This window comes from Diaphorina citri, unplaced genomic scaffold, assembly GCF_000475195.1.
Source record: "Diaphorina citri unplaced genomic scaffold, Diaci psyllid genome assembly version 1.1 scaffold2298, whole genome shotgun sequence".
Lineage (NCBI taxonomy): Eukaryota > Metazoa > Arthropoda > Insecta > Hemiptera > Psyllidae > Diaphorina > Diaphorina citri.
This window is the reverse complement of record NW_007379722.1, coordinates 5,461-20,128: the sequence shown is the minus strand read 5'-3', so window position 1 is coordinate 20,128 and position 14,668 is coordinate 5,461. Positions and strand designations below refer to the sequence as shown.

Genomic DNA, 14,668 nt, shown 5'->3' with positions numbered 1-14,668 from the left:
ACTAGTAGTACCTAATATTCTTAATTATTAGACACTGATTATGGTTAACTGCAGGTTGTTGGTTTAATTAAGTTTTACTTCCTCGAATTGGTTTAACGAAGTTCAATAACTACCTAATTTTTCAAGTCTAGGAATGTACTTTCTGAGATGAATGTCTCGCCGGTCACCCGATCATTTACTGACCATGCTCGATGTATCTTCAAGTTAGCAAAATCTAGGAGCGAATTTGATTACAAGAACTTTTATCAGGAACATAAAATTGTCTGTAGGAGTTCAGTGGAATTTGGACTTACGTTAGGTATATGACGTCATCGCCTACGGGAGCGTATGCCGTGACGTCAAAGTTTACGATTTACCGGTATTTTTTAAATCGATTTATCTCGGTAACTCGGTATCTAGAAGTCGTAGAAGAAAAAGAAAAATTCCGTTGGTCCTCATTTTTCCTGCTCTGTGACTTTGAAACATCACCCAAGTAAGCGCAACTAATCTATTTATTTACTTTTTCCTTTATACCTATCCGCCGTCTATTGTTCTAAAATGGATTGGAACAGCCGTCGATATTTTGGCAGTCATTAGTAGGGATGTAGGGAATTTCCTGCTCTGTGACTTTGAAACATCACCCAAGTAAGCGCAACTAATCTATTTATTTACTTTTTCCTTTATACCTATCCGCCGTCTATTATTCTAAAATGGATTGGAACAGCCATCGATATTTTGGCAGTCATTGGTAGGGATGTAGGGAATGTAGGGATTAATTTGATAGATACCTACAGCCTACAGATAAAAGAATTACCTGATAGTTTTTTCAAGTACCTAACTGTCATCCGCTGTCATTTTCTTGGCTACGAGTACCTACGTGAGAATCCACACGCATTCTATGGATACTTCTTGTGAAGTGCTTACCATTTAAAATGAGAGCTATTGTTTAGAGGGATTTTAAAGGTTTCACGGCCTAAAGAGTTGTAAAATTTCTTTTGAAGGTGACAAAAGAAGAAAGACAATAGGTTATGGCAGCGATTCTCAACCGGGGGTACGTAGGAGACCTTCCGGGGATACGCAAGAAAAAATTGTGTAATGGCGGACAAATTGTGTAATGTAAACTCCAGAAAAGTTCTGAATTTTGACGTCCAGAATTTTTTCGAAAGGTACCTAGTTACCTACTGAGTATATTTAGAACTCAGTAGTAATGGTACACCTAGGTATGTGTACCCGGGACTCACTATGATGGTGGCGGGGGTACGTGAGATTAAATCCGGCTACCTAAGGGGCACGCGGGCGAAAGAAGGTTGAGAACCGCTGGGTTATAGGGTGGACCTTAAAAAACCACTTTCCGTTTTTACCTTTACGGAAATCAAAAGGAATTCCTTCGGTCAAAAGATAATGGACTTTCGAATACCCTTGCTATGTACTTCTTGGTTAACTAAAGTAATTTTGCCATCTCCACTAATAACACAATTTTTAGATCTTGTAGTTTTGACATCTCCACTACCATGTCTCTACTAAGTAAAAAAAAAAAAACTCGTAGTGAAAACCTACGAACCACGTGGTTCACAAATGGTAACAACCTCGTGTCTCGGGACACATTCCTAATATTGAATATTTTTTTATGATGCAATATCATCTACGATTAACTAAAATCACATGAGTCGTTAACCTGAGCTCTTAGATCAGATACCTAAGCGATGATATTTCTTCGTCCACGTATTTAATTTTACGATTTATTTAATTAAATTGTATTTTTTTACAGTTCAAATTTTAAAAAGTGGGGGCATTTATCAGAAATTTAAGTTTTTTTAAAGTAAATTATAATGTTGAAAATGAAAATAGATGAAAAGGTTTTCAGCTGATTACCACTATTTGGTCGGTAGATACCTACATACATAGGTTGTAAAAAACACACTATAATTATTTGATCTGTAGATACATAGATCATAAAATGAAAGTTCCTAATTAAAAGAGAAAAATCGTGAAAATTCAAAGAAGTGGTGAAATTTGGCGTGGTGTACACTTACATAAGTCACGCTTGCTGAACTCATTCCAATAGACGAAGATTCACAATAGTAATAAATAAATAAAATAAAATAGGTAAAAATCACAGAAATAACTCTTACGGAAGTTAAAGGAATTTAAATGAAAATAAATAAGGGCGTATCACTTAAAAAACTTGAGTACCGGCTCGCGAACGGGCACAATAAATAATTTTGATCAAATTTCGAGAAAAAGAAAAATCACTTTTCCACTCTTTTCAATCACGAAATGAAGAAAATATAATAACCGCTTTTTGATAGGAGATAGACGTTATAGTAATACAGCATTGAGCTCGAAAATGACGAAATTTTCGGAGGAAAATCGAAAAGGGATCGAAATGGTTGCTGCTGGTTTGGAACTTGGGATAGGAATGAGTGAATCGGACCCGGTGCGGTCCTATATAAAACATTGTTGGCGTGTAGCTTGTATGATGTAAATCTATAGGACCCGCGTGGTGTTACAGGGTCATGAGAAATCTTGTCACACGAGGACCGACTTGTCTTCGACAGTAATAAATAAATAATTTAATAAATACCTACCTGCCTGGATTTTTTTAAATGATTTTATGACGAAAACTTTCAAAAGGTTTGGTCCATAAAACTTACAAACATACAGAGATCTCAAGTCAAGGGAAGTTAAACAATATTATGACACATTTTTCACTGTCAGGGAACGGAAAAAAAGCCTCTTCATTACATCCAAACTGCAGAGCCTAATTCCGACTTTTCACTTGGCATAATAAATGAGGCTAATTAAACACCATCATCCTGCCTAGTTAGTTTGGAAGGTAGCGCTTTTGCCTTGTAAGCGCTAGGTCGCGGGTTCGATTCCTAGCCGAGGCGGATTTTATCCTGAACAGTTAAGATTCTCTCTCGGAACGGCTTGTTTTCACCTATCCTGTCTTCCTTCGTTCTTCGCTTTCGGGACGGTAAAACCTTAGCAGCAGTTCCATGCATTAAAAAATCACCATCAAGCCAGTGACAATAGCACATTAAATTGTAATTGTAATTTGTTTATTTGCATCAATAATTATAGATTACAATATTTCAAGGGTATATACACATCCCACACACACACATACAAATACATCAGTTCTCAATGGATCACTGAAGTTAAGACACTTTGCGCGTTGTTATAATCCGGATGGGAGATCATCTGGGCAATTACGTGTTGCTGGCTTATCCCGGCCCCACTCAGGCTGGGTGAGGTTAATGACAGTAAGTGGGTAGCTCGTGGCCGAATAAAGGGTAAAACCCCTGCCAGGAACAAACCATAGCGGTTATACAGTGACCTTCGACCTCTACCTACGAAAAAAAGTCAGATGATACGTCCTGTGTTGACGTCATGGCCTTTCTCTGTCAATTAAAACTTATTTCAAATGGAGAAACTGCCTCAAACTGGACATTCTAATACAGAGTGAAACGAACCTTGAACTACGAGTAGGAGTATACCTAGATGTAGATATTCGTATAGCTAAATACATATTACCTACTTCGATTACCTATGTAGAGTATCTATGTAGGTACTTCTAGTGCCCAACTGCCTACCGACTTTCTTTAGCTTAGCTCATTTTCATGCTAATTTTTCTGAAGACTTTCGTATGGCGATGACGGATAGAAAACAAACTTTCGTAGAGGGAAGGAAGACAAGATTGGAAGAAGCCAGCCTTATCTGTGTAGGAAAAGTTCGCCCCGGTCGCGAATAGAACCCATGATCAAACCCCATTACCCTTCAAGTAACTAGGTTTTGGTCCTCCAAAATTTTATATGGTGTGTTATGTAACAGTATGTTCATATTATGTCTAACAATTAACAATCATTTATTCGACTTATAATAAATGATAATTTTCTTTTATAATATCATTTACATATACCTATATTTTTCATCAATTCATTGAACTGTTCGCATTGTCCTGTTACCAAATAATTATATGCATATGCAGGCAAGTATTGTATAAGTCTCAGACTACATAGAATTATATAAAATATTATGTGCATATATAAATATTAGATTTTGTCTGGCGTAACATTTTCGCACGGGCGAGTAATATTTTTAGAATATGGAACACGGGAATAATTATTAGGTATTTATAAAATTTATTTATCAATAATCTTGATAATTTCATCAGATTTTTTGGTCCTGCTAAAAATAAAATTTACGGATGTTTTAATTAATTAGATAATGTCGCCTCGCTGGGGGAGGGGGACGTTAAACTGAGAATGTGCCAGCCTGTCAGCGGTGTGATATCACTCCAATGAACTCCAGACTCCTCTCCATTTGGACGCTGTCAAACTTTCTTGACTTGGCGGGGCGAAGCGCTACCGCGCTCCTTAATTTATCAAGTTGACCCACAGAACTTATATATAATGACTGCTGAAACCCTCCAAGGAATTTGGAACCATCGTCAATGGCTAGCTTAAGAACTTGACTTAACACGCCGCACCGATCCCCTTGTAACCGGAAAAGGCAAAGAAAAGTTGAATAATAAAATTGTATTGTAACTACATAGGTAGACCATCTGAATAATTTTACAATTTTAACAAAAAATAGATACCTACCTAGGTAGTAAATTTCATTTTATTATTAATATTATTATTGTTATTATTTTATTTTTAAAGCAGTCATTTTCAATTGTACCTATACGTATTTTTGGAACATATTTACCTCTATTCAAATAACCATTTTCACGTGTTAGTATCATGTGTGCGGGTAACATTATAGAAAAGAGAAACACGTACTTCAAAAGAATCGAACCCGTGGACTTGACATTACAAAGATAAGCATTATCATCATCATTATTTTTCATTCCTCTATGGAATTTATCAATTTATTATTAAAAAAAGATAAGTATTATCACTAGTAGTACGTAGTACCTAATATTCTTAATTATTAGACACTGATTATGGTTAACTGCAGGTTGTTGGTTTAATTAAGTTTTACTTCCTCGAATTGGTTTAACGAAGTTCAATAACTACCTAATTTTTCAAGTCTAGGAATGTACTTTCTGAGATGAATGTCTCGCCGGTCACCCGATCATTTACTGACCATGCTCGATGTATCTTCAAGTTAGCAAAATCTAGGAGCGAATTTGATTACAAGAACTTTTATCAGGAACATAAAATTGTCTGTAGGAGTTCAGTGGAATTTGGACTTACGTTAGGTATGTAGGTATACGCGGGTAGCTTTAGCTAGTTATTTTCTCATTAGGTGGGTATAAAATATTTTTCTTAGTAGGTAAAATACGTTAGGTATGTAGGTATACGCGGGTAGCTTTAGCTAGTTATTTTCTCATTAGGTGGGTATAAAATATTTTTCTTAGTAGGTAAAATTATTTTTAGGTAGGTAGCTAGGTAGCGTATAGGTACAAACAAACTAAAATTTGTTTCTATGGGGGTGCTGATAGGTACACATCAGATCAATGTTCGGCAATTACTATTGACGTTTAATTCGGCGGTAATAACCAATGTGAAGGTCCTGGGTTCGACTCCCGAGCATTGTGCTATTTCTTATCAACAGACATTGACTTCAATCAGATTAACCAAACCAAACCGGCCCACTATAAAAGCACACGTTTCGGACACTTTTGGTTCATCATCAAGTATCGAAGTGAGCTAGAAGTTACAAGTTACTTTAACTTTTACAACAGTTACCTCTGTGTGTGTGTCTGCAACCTGTGTGTATTTTTTCCGAGTTCAGATGGTAAGTTGAAAGTTTTTATCGAACGTATGTACCTATACAAAGTGAGATTTTTTTAAGAGGTTTGATAGAGGGAACTGCGACACTTTTGGTTCATCATCAAGTATCGAAGTGAGCTAGAAGTTACAAGTTACTTTAACTTTTACAACAGTTACCTCTGTGTGTGTGTGTGTGTGTGTGTGTGTGTGTGTGTGTGTGTGTGTGTGTGTGTGTGTGTGTGTGTCTGTAACCTGTGTGTATTTTTTCTGAGTTCAGATGGTAAGTGATTTTTTTTTTAGAGGTTTGATAGAGGGAACTGCAACTGCTAAGGTTTTATCGTCTCGAAAGCGAAGTGAGAAGGAAGACAGGATAGGAGAAAGCCAGCCTTGAGAACGAACCTTATCCCTTCAGGATAAAGAGATCGCCTAGGGCGGGGATCGAAACCGCAACCTAGCGCTTACAAGGCAGACGCGCTACTCTCCAAGATAAAATATAGGATGGAAGTTTCGGGTTTAATTATCCCTTTATTTTGCCTCTATATCAGTATATCTATTTGTTTCACCCAGAAATCCCAAACATTTTGTTCTATTTTTATAAAAACTAGCAAAAACGGGTTAATCGCTTAATAGATTTTATCTTGAAAGTTGTTCAACATTCGAAACATTTTTAGCAAAAAACGGGTTAATCGCTTAATAGATTTTATCTTGAAAGTTGTTCAACATTCGAAACATTTCGTAACAATTGTGCAACTGTTGGCCAACAAATGTTTCCTGTGGGTACCAGAGGCTTTTGACAACAAATAAAAAAAAAAAGTACGAAACATTTCGTAACAATTGTGCAACTGTTAGCCAACAAATGTTTCCTGTGGGTACCAGAGGCTTTTGACAACAAATCAAAAAAAAAAAAAGTAATTACATAATTTACAGTAATAGTTGAACGGTCAAAAGGTTTTAGATAAAAATATAATAAAATTATGGGAAACTCCCCGCCGATAAATCATATCAATGGAATTTTACGGAATTTCAAAATGATTAATTCATGAGAAGCTGGAAAAGGTTTGTTTCTATTCCAGAATCAAGGCAGTCATTGAAAATCAATCAAACTTGAGCGTTTCGTGGAATAAATGGTAGATATTGAAATCGAATACACTTTATGTAGGCGCTTGTGTATTTAAATTTAAATCATACTTGGGTAATCTACCCTATCCCCCCATTGCGTCACTATGATTTTCCAACACCTCGTTTATCACAATCGATATTTCCAGAATAAATATAGGTACCCTAATATCCTTGTGCCTCATACCCACCCATGATAGAACAATCATGTAAAATAATTAATCAGTAAGTTAGGTACCTAACACCCACCCACAAAAGAAGTGTTTTATCATGAACTTTCATTCCCTCTCCCGATATAGGTAGGTAGAACTACATACTGAGGTATATTACTGTATATCCTTGTGCCTCATACCCACCCATGATAGAACAATCATGTAAAATAATTAATCAGTAAGTTAGGTACCTAACACCCACCCACAAAAGCTAATTTTTATACCGTAGTATAAGTGGGGAAGTGTTTTATCATGAACTTTCATTCCCTCTCCCGATATAGGTAGGTAGAACTACATACTGAGGTATATTACTGTATTGATATTCCCAACATACATAGAGGTATTCCTACATACCTAATACTTACCTGTATTTCCTCATATCAGCTATTAGGCCAGCCACTCACGCTCAGACCATTCAACGGACCGCGGTCTCAGAGACTTGGATCTGTCAGGTCAGACAGTAAGAACGTGTGTGGCGGAAAAAGCTAGAAACCCACGTCTGTCAGACCGTCTGAGAGACCTGGCTCTCAAGCTTTTTTCGCCACCCCCGTTCTGACTGTCTGACAGATTGTCTCAACGTGGGTGGCAGGCATAAGGTCGAAGGATTTTGGTAAAATGTCCTCACCACAGTGCATACATGGTGGACGCTTGAGCCCAATGTCTCTGAGATAGGCTTACCAGACGTCCGCTTTTCGGCGGACGCGGACGTCTGGTCCTCCTTTTTATACGTTTGCCCTCCGTCCGCCCGCCTTTTTCAAATATAGCAAAATGTCCGCCTTTTTGAAGTTTCGGCCTCAAAAACCTAAATTACGTAATGTATCGTTTTTCGTTGGGAAGAGGACGTCAGGTCTCGAATTTTAAAAAGCATAAATGCAATTTTTGTAAAATTCAGTCGGTATAAAAATAGGTGGTAGGTATGTATTAATAGGTACACTGTACATAGATTATTTTATGGAACAATATTCAAGACCTGTTTAAATTAAAAAAAAGACAAGTTTAGATTGACATTAACATACATACCTAAGACATTTACAACAACAACAACTAGTTTGGCAAAAATCTGTAATCTTGCCTCCGAACAAAAGTACTTAGGTATCTGTAATTTTGCCAGAAAAATTTGTAATTCCTTCGGAACAAAAGTTGGTGCCCTCCGTCCGCCCGCCTTTTTCAAATATAGCAAAATGTCCGCCTTTTTGAAGTTTCGGCCTCAAAAACCTAAATTACGTAATGTAGGTATCGTTTTTCGTTGAGAAGAGGACGTCAGGTCTCGAATTTTAAAAAGCATAAATGCAATTTTCGTAAAATTCAGTCGGTATAAAAATAGGTGGTAGGTAGATATGTATTAATAGGTACCTACACTGTACATAGATAAAAAAAAAAATCATGTTACTTATTATACTGGTGGTTTTTGTGTTGATTACTTTCTGCGTCCTCCTTTTGGTTGAAATGTCCGCCTTTTTTTAGATCGTCATTTTCGAGCTCAATGCTGTATTACTATAACGTCTATCTCCTATCAAAAAGCGGTTATTATATTTTCTTCATTTCGTGATTGAAAAGAGTGGAAAAGTGATTTTTCTTTTTCTCGAAATTTGATCAAAATTATTTATTGTGCCCGTTCGCGAGCCGGTACTCAAGTTTTTTAAGTGATACGCCCTTATTTATTTTCATTTAAATTCCTTTAACTTCCGTAAGAGTTATTTCTGTGATTTTTACCTATTTTATTTTATTTATTTATTACTATTGTGAATCTTCGTCTATTGGAATGAGTTCAGCAAGCGTGACTTATGTAAGTGTACACCACGCCAAATTTCACCACTTCTTTGAATTTTCACGATTTTTCTCTTTTAATTAGGAACTTTCATTTTATGATCTATGTATCTACAGATCAAATAATTATAGTGTGTTTTTTACTACCTATGTATGTAGGTATCTACCGACCAAATAGTGGTAATCAGCTGAAAACCTTTTCATCTATTTTCATTTTCAACATTATAATTTACTTTAAAAAAACTTAAATTTCTGATAAATGCCCCCACTTTTTAAAATTTGAACTGTAAAAAAATACAATTTAATTAAATAAATCGTAAAATTAAATACGTAGACGAAGAAATATCATCGCTTAGGTATCTGATCTAAGAGCTCAGGTTAACGACTCATGTGATTTTAGTTAATCGTAGATGATATTGCATCATAAAAAAATATTCAATATTAGGAATGTGTCCCGAGACACGAGGTTGTTACCATTTGTGAACCACGTGGTTCGTAGGTTTTCACTACGAGTTTTTTTTTTTTTTACTTAGTAGAGACATGGTAGTGGAGATGTCAAAACTACAAGATCTAAAAATTGTGTTATTAGTGGAGATGGATATTAGGAATGTGTCCCGAGACACGAGGTTGTTACCATTTGTGAACCACGTGGTTCGTAGGTTTTCACTACGAGTTTTTTTTTTTTTACTTAGTAGAGACATGGTAATGGAGATGTCAGAACTACAAGATCTAATTGTGTTATTAGTGGAGATGAAAAAAAAAAACGGTGAAACCACCTGATGTGTGTATTTCTGACGTAACATCAGATGCAGAATGAATCATGATGTGACCCTATCCGCTATACCCGCCATACAGGGTGCTCGAGGTAGATTGTGTACACTTCTCTGAAAAAGGAGAAACAAAAAGTAAATACCTAAATGTGTTATGTTCACACTAGATTTGACAAAGCTCAAAACTGACTTTTGAGTGGAAGGTGGAAATGGAGATATTCTCGGTTCTGGATTCTACCAGATTTCAATATTGTAGGTATTGGTGGAGATTTCAATTCTACCAGATTTAAAATTGCATTAGTGGAGATCTCGGTTCTGAGCTTTGTTAAATCTAGCGTGAAGAACATCAATGGAGGAGTTGCAATTGGGAAAACATTATTAATAAAAGGTCGATTCTTACGTAAAAAGTTGTGAAAAATCCAAATCTAAAGTCAAAACTCGGAAGAAGTAACTTTAAAAGGTCGAAAATTCAATTTTTAATTGCCGTTCTAATGAAAAAGTTCGAAGAGTTGTGAAGTCACAGATTTCACGTCAAAATGCGCAGAAACGCTTGCGCACAAAAAAACGAAGCGGGATGAATTATGCCTAGAGCCTAAATCCAAAGTTTCAGCCATTGGTCCGTGTGTGTGTCTGTCTGTGTGTGTGTCTGTCTTTTCATTGTTCCATCTCGAATCTCGATATATCCACATTGAAAGCGGATCACGTCTTTTGAAATCTAAAAATAAAGTTCATCTTTATTACTCTCGGAAATTCTTTCAATCGGAATCAATTCTGATGAAAAAAGAAGAAAGCTGATGTCTTTTCTTCCACCAGAGAAAACAATAAAAGAAGAGCGCAACAATAACGTATCGTTAGGAAAATTACAAGGCGCATTTTCTCATTGGTAATGTCTTTGAAAAATTGTAAAATATAGGATCGTGCTTTCCTTTTCAGAAAGAATGGTTTGTTTTCCGGTTGAGTTAAATAAAGAAGGTCAGATTTCAAAGAATATAGAAGAAAGGGAAACCTTTTGATATTGATATGTTTGAACGCCTTCGAATTTTTATTTTTAATTTCGTAAGGAGTAGGTAGACTTTACTTCTTTTTGTGGGATTTTTGTTATGGCGTGATCGAAAACTAAACTAAACTAAACTAAACATGAGTACATAACAAAAATTAATGTTTAAAATTGACCCAACTCACCTGAACTCGTGGATCGTTCACTACGTTGACGTTGTCCTGGTTTTTCCAGTAGATCTCGGGCATGGGGTTACCCACCGCGTTACAGGGGAGGGCAATGTCCCCCTGGATGGTGGCAATGGTTACCGGACTCCAGGTTAGGATTCGGGGTGCCTTCGGGACGCTGCTAAAACTCTCTATAAACACATGTCTTCTCATTGTACACATAAAAATAGAGAGCGAAAGAGATGTGCTGTGTCAGATCTCGGTAGTTTGGCATTTCCGCTCGTTTCTCTGTAAATGGGACGCTGCTGCGGTCCAGACAGGTCTTGTTGTCACCGCCTGGGAAATGAAAAGCTCAAGATGAGTTTTTACTTTCCATTTGTGTTTTTAGAGCTTGGTTCCTTTTGGTTAATTACTTGGCGGACATTTGTCTCAGCTTGCCACTTTTGGTAACACTGAGTTTCACACATCAAATCTTTCTTCCTGGCCCTTGCAAATTCTAAATTCTTTTCTAAAATTTTCTAGCTTACCTAATCTAAACAAAACAACCTAGTGGGACGCTGCTGCGGTCCAGACAGGTCTTGTTGTCACCGCCTGGGAAATGAAAAGCACAAGATGAGTTTTTACTTTCCATTTGTGTTTCTAGAGCTTGGTTCCTTTTGGTTAATTACTTGACGGACATTTGTCTCAACTTGGGCAAAAGAGTCTGAGTGAGGTCTACAGTTCACAGAACTACTAGCTCTTTTTAAGAGCTTTGATAGAGGTTTAGTTTTCGAAATCGAAGAGAGAAGGAAGACAGGATAGAAGAATCTAGCCGTCCCGGAAACGAACATTAACCGTTCAGCATAAAATCCTCCCCGGGCGGGAATCGAACCCACGGCCTAGCACCAGGCAGACGCGCTAGCAACCAAGCTACCTAGGCTGGCCTTTGAGATTTAGACAGCTCTAATCCAATCTGATCAGGCGTGGGATATTTACCTTGGACGAAGATAGTGGCAGGGCTGGTCGTTTTCTCCTGAGATCCGGCAATGGCACGACACCTGTATTGTCCATGGTGTTGAGGTGTCACGCAGTCGATGACCAGACGAGACTTGACGTTAGCCATGCCTGAGGTGGCGAGGTCATTCTGCTCTTCAAATCCGGACTGTGGAAGAAAACGAAGATGTGATCGTCGAAAGTAGATCTAAAAAGGTTGCAGTGGGCTTATTTCTCTGAAGAGAGAGAGCAACCAGATATTAATAGTAAAGCAAACTAGCTAATCTTGAGGGTTTTTTCTGAGGCAGTGAAAGCTATTTCTATACAATGGCATATTTGTACTGTAGCATTGTCTATCATTGATCAGAAAGGATTTCTTTTAAATTGTTTATTCAGAACTGAAGTTCTAGTTTATTAGGTACAACCTTTGACTTTGATTTTTCAACTAGGTTTAATACGAGAGAACTAACTAGTTTATTAGGTACAACCTTTGACTTTGATTTTTCAACTAGGTTTAATACGAGAGAACTAGGAAAACTTGAAACCAATAAAGCAAACCAACTTTTCAAAAAAATTTCGACAAAGATTAATCTCTCTGAATGAGCAATGGAAAAAATTAAATATACCTCTTTCAAATGAGCTCTCCGCTAAAGATCCGAACATTGTGTGTGTTCAGAAAGTAAAAAATCATATAAAAGGAGTAATTACTCTGAGATCAATTTTTTCAACTTTTAAAAAATAATATTCAAATAAATAACTAAAATTATAAACAATAAGTACGCCACGGGCCGTAATGGAAATAATAAACATGGGGCGATTTTTGGTTTTTCAATCGACTTTTTTTTTGCTTGAACTTTTTATAAAGTTGAAATTAAATTTCGCTACTCTAATCTGAAACAATCAAAATGAAAAGAAGAGGTGTCATTGAAAGGTTATTTTTTACGGTGATCTAGCAAAGTCAGTGGGGTAGCTACGCAAACCATTTTTTTCTTCCAATAATGAAATTTTTTGGTGGTTCCTTGGATACACCGCCAGTTCCTGACAAAGCACTAAAGTTAAGTAACGTCAAGCGTGGCAACGATCAGGAGGGGGACTACCTCGTGTACTGCTAACTTTTAAAAAATAATATTCAAATAAATAACTAAAATTATAAACAATAAGTACGCCACGGGCCGTAATGGAAATAATAAACATGGGGTGATTTTTGGTTTTTCAATCGACTTTTTTGCTTGAACTTTATATAAATATTGAAATTAAATTTCGCTACTCTAATCTGAAACAATCAAAATGAATAAAAGAGGTGTCATTGAAGGGTTATTTTTTTACGGTGTTCTGTCGATCAAAATCAGTTTTTCTTCAAATATTATTATTATTATTTTTTTTGGTGGTTCCTTGGATACACCGCCAGTTCCTGACAAAGCACTAAAGTTAAGTAACGTCAAGCGTGGCAACTGTAAGGAGGGGGACTACCTCGAGTACTGCTGACCTTCGCATTGAACTAAATTATCGTTCTGGCCAACTCAGAAATATTCCGTCTCGAGTACTGCTGACCTTCGCATTGAACTAAATTATCGTTCTGGCCAACTCAGAAATATTCCGTCTCACCCGGGGCTCGAACTCGTGACTGGGGGGAAGTTAATATTTACCTTCTTCACTGAGCGGATAGAGGAACGTCGACTCTTGCGTCCTTCCCATTGGACTGATGGCAATGCAAGTATATTCACCCATGTCGGACCAGTGTAATTTGCTAATCAGGAGCTCGCCTGTTTTCAGAACCTGCGGACAGAAGAGACGTCAAGATTTAGGATGGATTTAGGATTGGTCAGATTGGGAAGAGGGCAGTTGAGGTGTACTGCTGACCTTCGCATTGAACTAAATTATCGTTCTGGCCAACTCAGAAATATTCCGTCTCACCCGGGGCTCGAACTCGTGACTAAGGGGAAGTTAATATTTACCTTCTTCACTGAGCGGATAGAGGAACGTCGACTCTTGCGTCCTTCCCATTGGACTGATGGCAACGCAAGTATATTCACCCATGTCGGACCAGTGTAATTTGCTAATCAGGAGCTCGCCTGTTTTCAGAACCTGCGGATAGAAGAGACGTCAAGATTTAGGATGGATTTAGGATTGGTCAGATTGGGAAGAGGGCAGTTGATATTTTGCAACTTCCATTTGTTTATTGTAAAATTAACAAACAATAAATCTGTGAAGAGATATTAATATTTGGTTTCAATTTTCAATAATTTGAGTTTTATTTTTTCCATGTTGATTTTTTTTACTACGTAGAAAATATTAGGTGTTTACAGTTTAAGACTTCTTTAGACAAAAGCTCTAGTGTTAGGCTAAAATTCTAAATCTATAAAAAATAGGTATTTAATAATTTTCTTCGAAAAAATTAGTTTATTTATGTATATTTACATGCTAAGCAACTTAAAAAGATTGTTTAAAAATATCTCAAAAAAGGGGTTAAACTTTAATACCTTTCAACTTTACATAGATTAAAAAAAATCATGTTACTTATTATACTGGTGGTTTTTGTGTTGATTATTTTCTGCGTCCTCCTTTTGGTTGAAATGTCAGCCTTTTTTAGCCAAAATGTCCTCCTTTTGAAATTTCTTGTCTGGTAATCCTACTCTGAGACCGCGGTCTGAGTGTGAGTGGCTGGCCTTATACCGTACAAGAGGCGGTGTTCTTGACTCTTAACTTGCATTTTCTGCGTCCTCCTTTTGGTTGAAATGTCCGCCTTTTTTTAGCCAAAATGTCCTCCTTTTGAAATTTCTTGTCTGGTAACCCTACTCTGAGACCGCGGTCTGAGCGTGAGTGACTGGCCTTATACCGTACAAGAGGCGGTGTTCTTGACTCGTAACTTGCCCCCCTGACTTGCTGATAACATCGGCTAAGGCCTTTGCCTGTGCTGGCGATAGAACTGCACTTCTGCCAGCCTATGGGTTAGATTTCCAATGAG

The 14,668-nt window shown here is 37.0% G+C and overlaps 1 protein-coding gene and 3 long non-coding RNA genes across 4 annotated transcripts; 2 read left to right on the top strand and 2 right to left on the bottom strand.

Annotated features, from left to right (window-relative positions):
• Positions 1-10,707: 10,707 nt before the first annotated feature.
• Positions 10,708-11,911, bottom strand: LOC103518675 (muscle M-line assembly protein unc-89-like; the record flags this gene model as incomplete). The annotated part of the gene is made up of 3 exons (XM_017447896.2): positions 10,708-10,914; positions 11,294-11,322; positions 11,707-11,911. Coding segments are annotated over 3 exons (426 nt in total), but the record flags the coding sequence as incomplete, so codon positions are not given.
• An 81-nt stretch (positions 11,912-11,992) lies between these two features.
• On the top strand, positions 11,993-12,512 carry LOC113471326. Its single transcript, XR_003394068.1, has 2 exons — positions 11,993-12,121; positions 12,185-12,512. It is a non-coding gene; the product is annotated as an uncharacterized LOC113471326 (long non-coding RNA).
• An 88-nt stretch (positions 12,513-12,600) lies between these two features.
• LOC103518674 lies at positions 12,601-13,946 on the top strand. Its single transcript, XR_541859.3, has 2 exons — positions 12,601-12,803; positions 13,551-13,946. It is a non-coding gene; the product is annotated as an uncharacterized LOC103518674 (long non-coding RNA).
• On the bottom strand, positions 12,814-13,545 carry LOC113471325. Its single transcript, XR_003394067.1, has 2 exons — positions 13,350-13,545; positions 12,814-12,976 (listed from the first exon to the last, which is right to left on the bottom strand). It is a non-coding gene; the product is annotated as an uncharacterized LOC113471325 (long non-coding RNA).
• Positions 13,947-14,668: the final 722 nt, after the last annotated feature.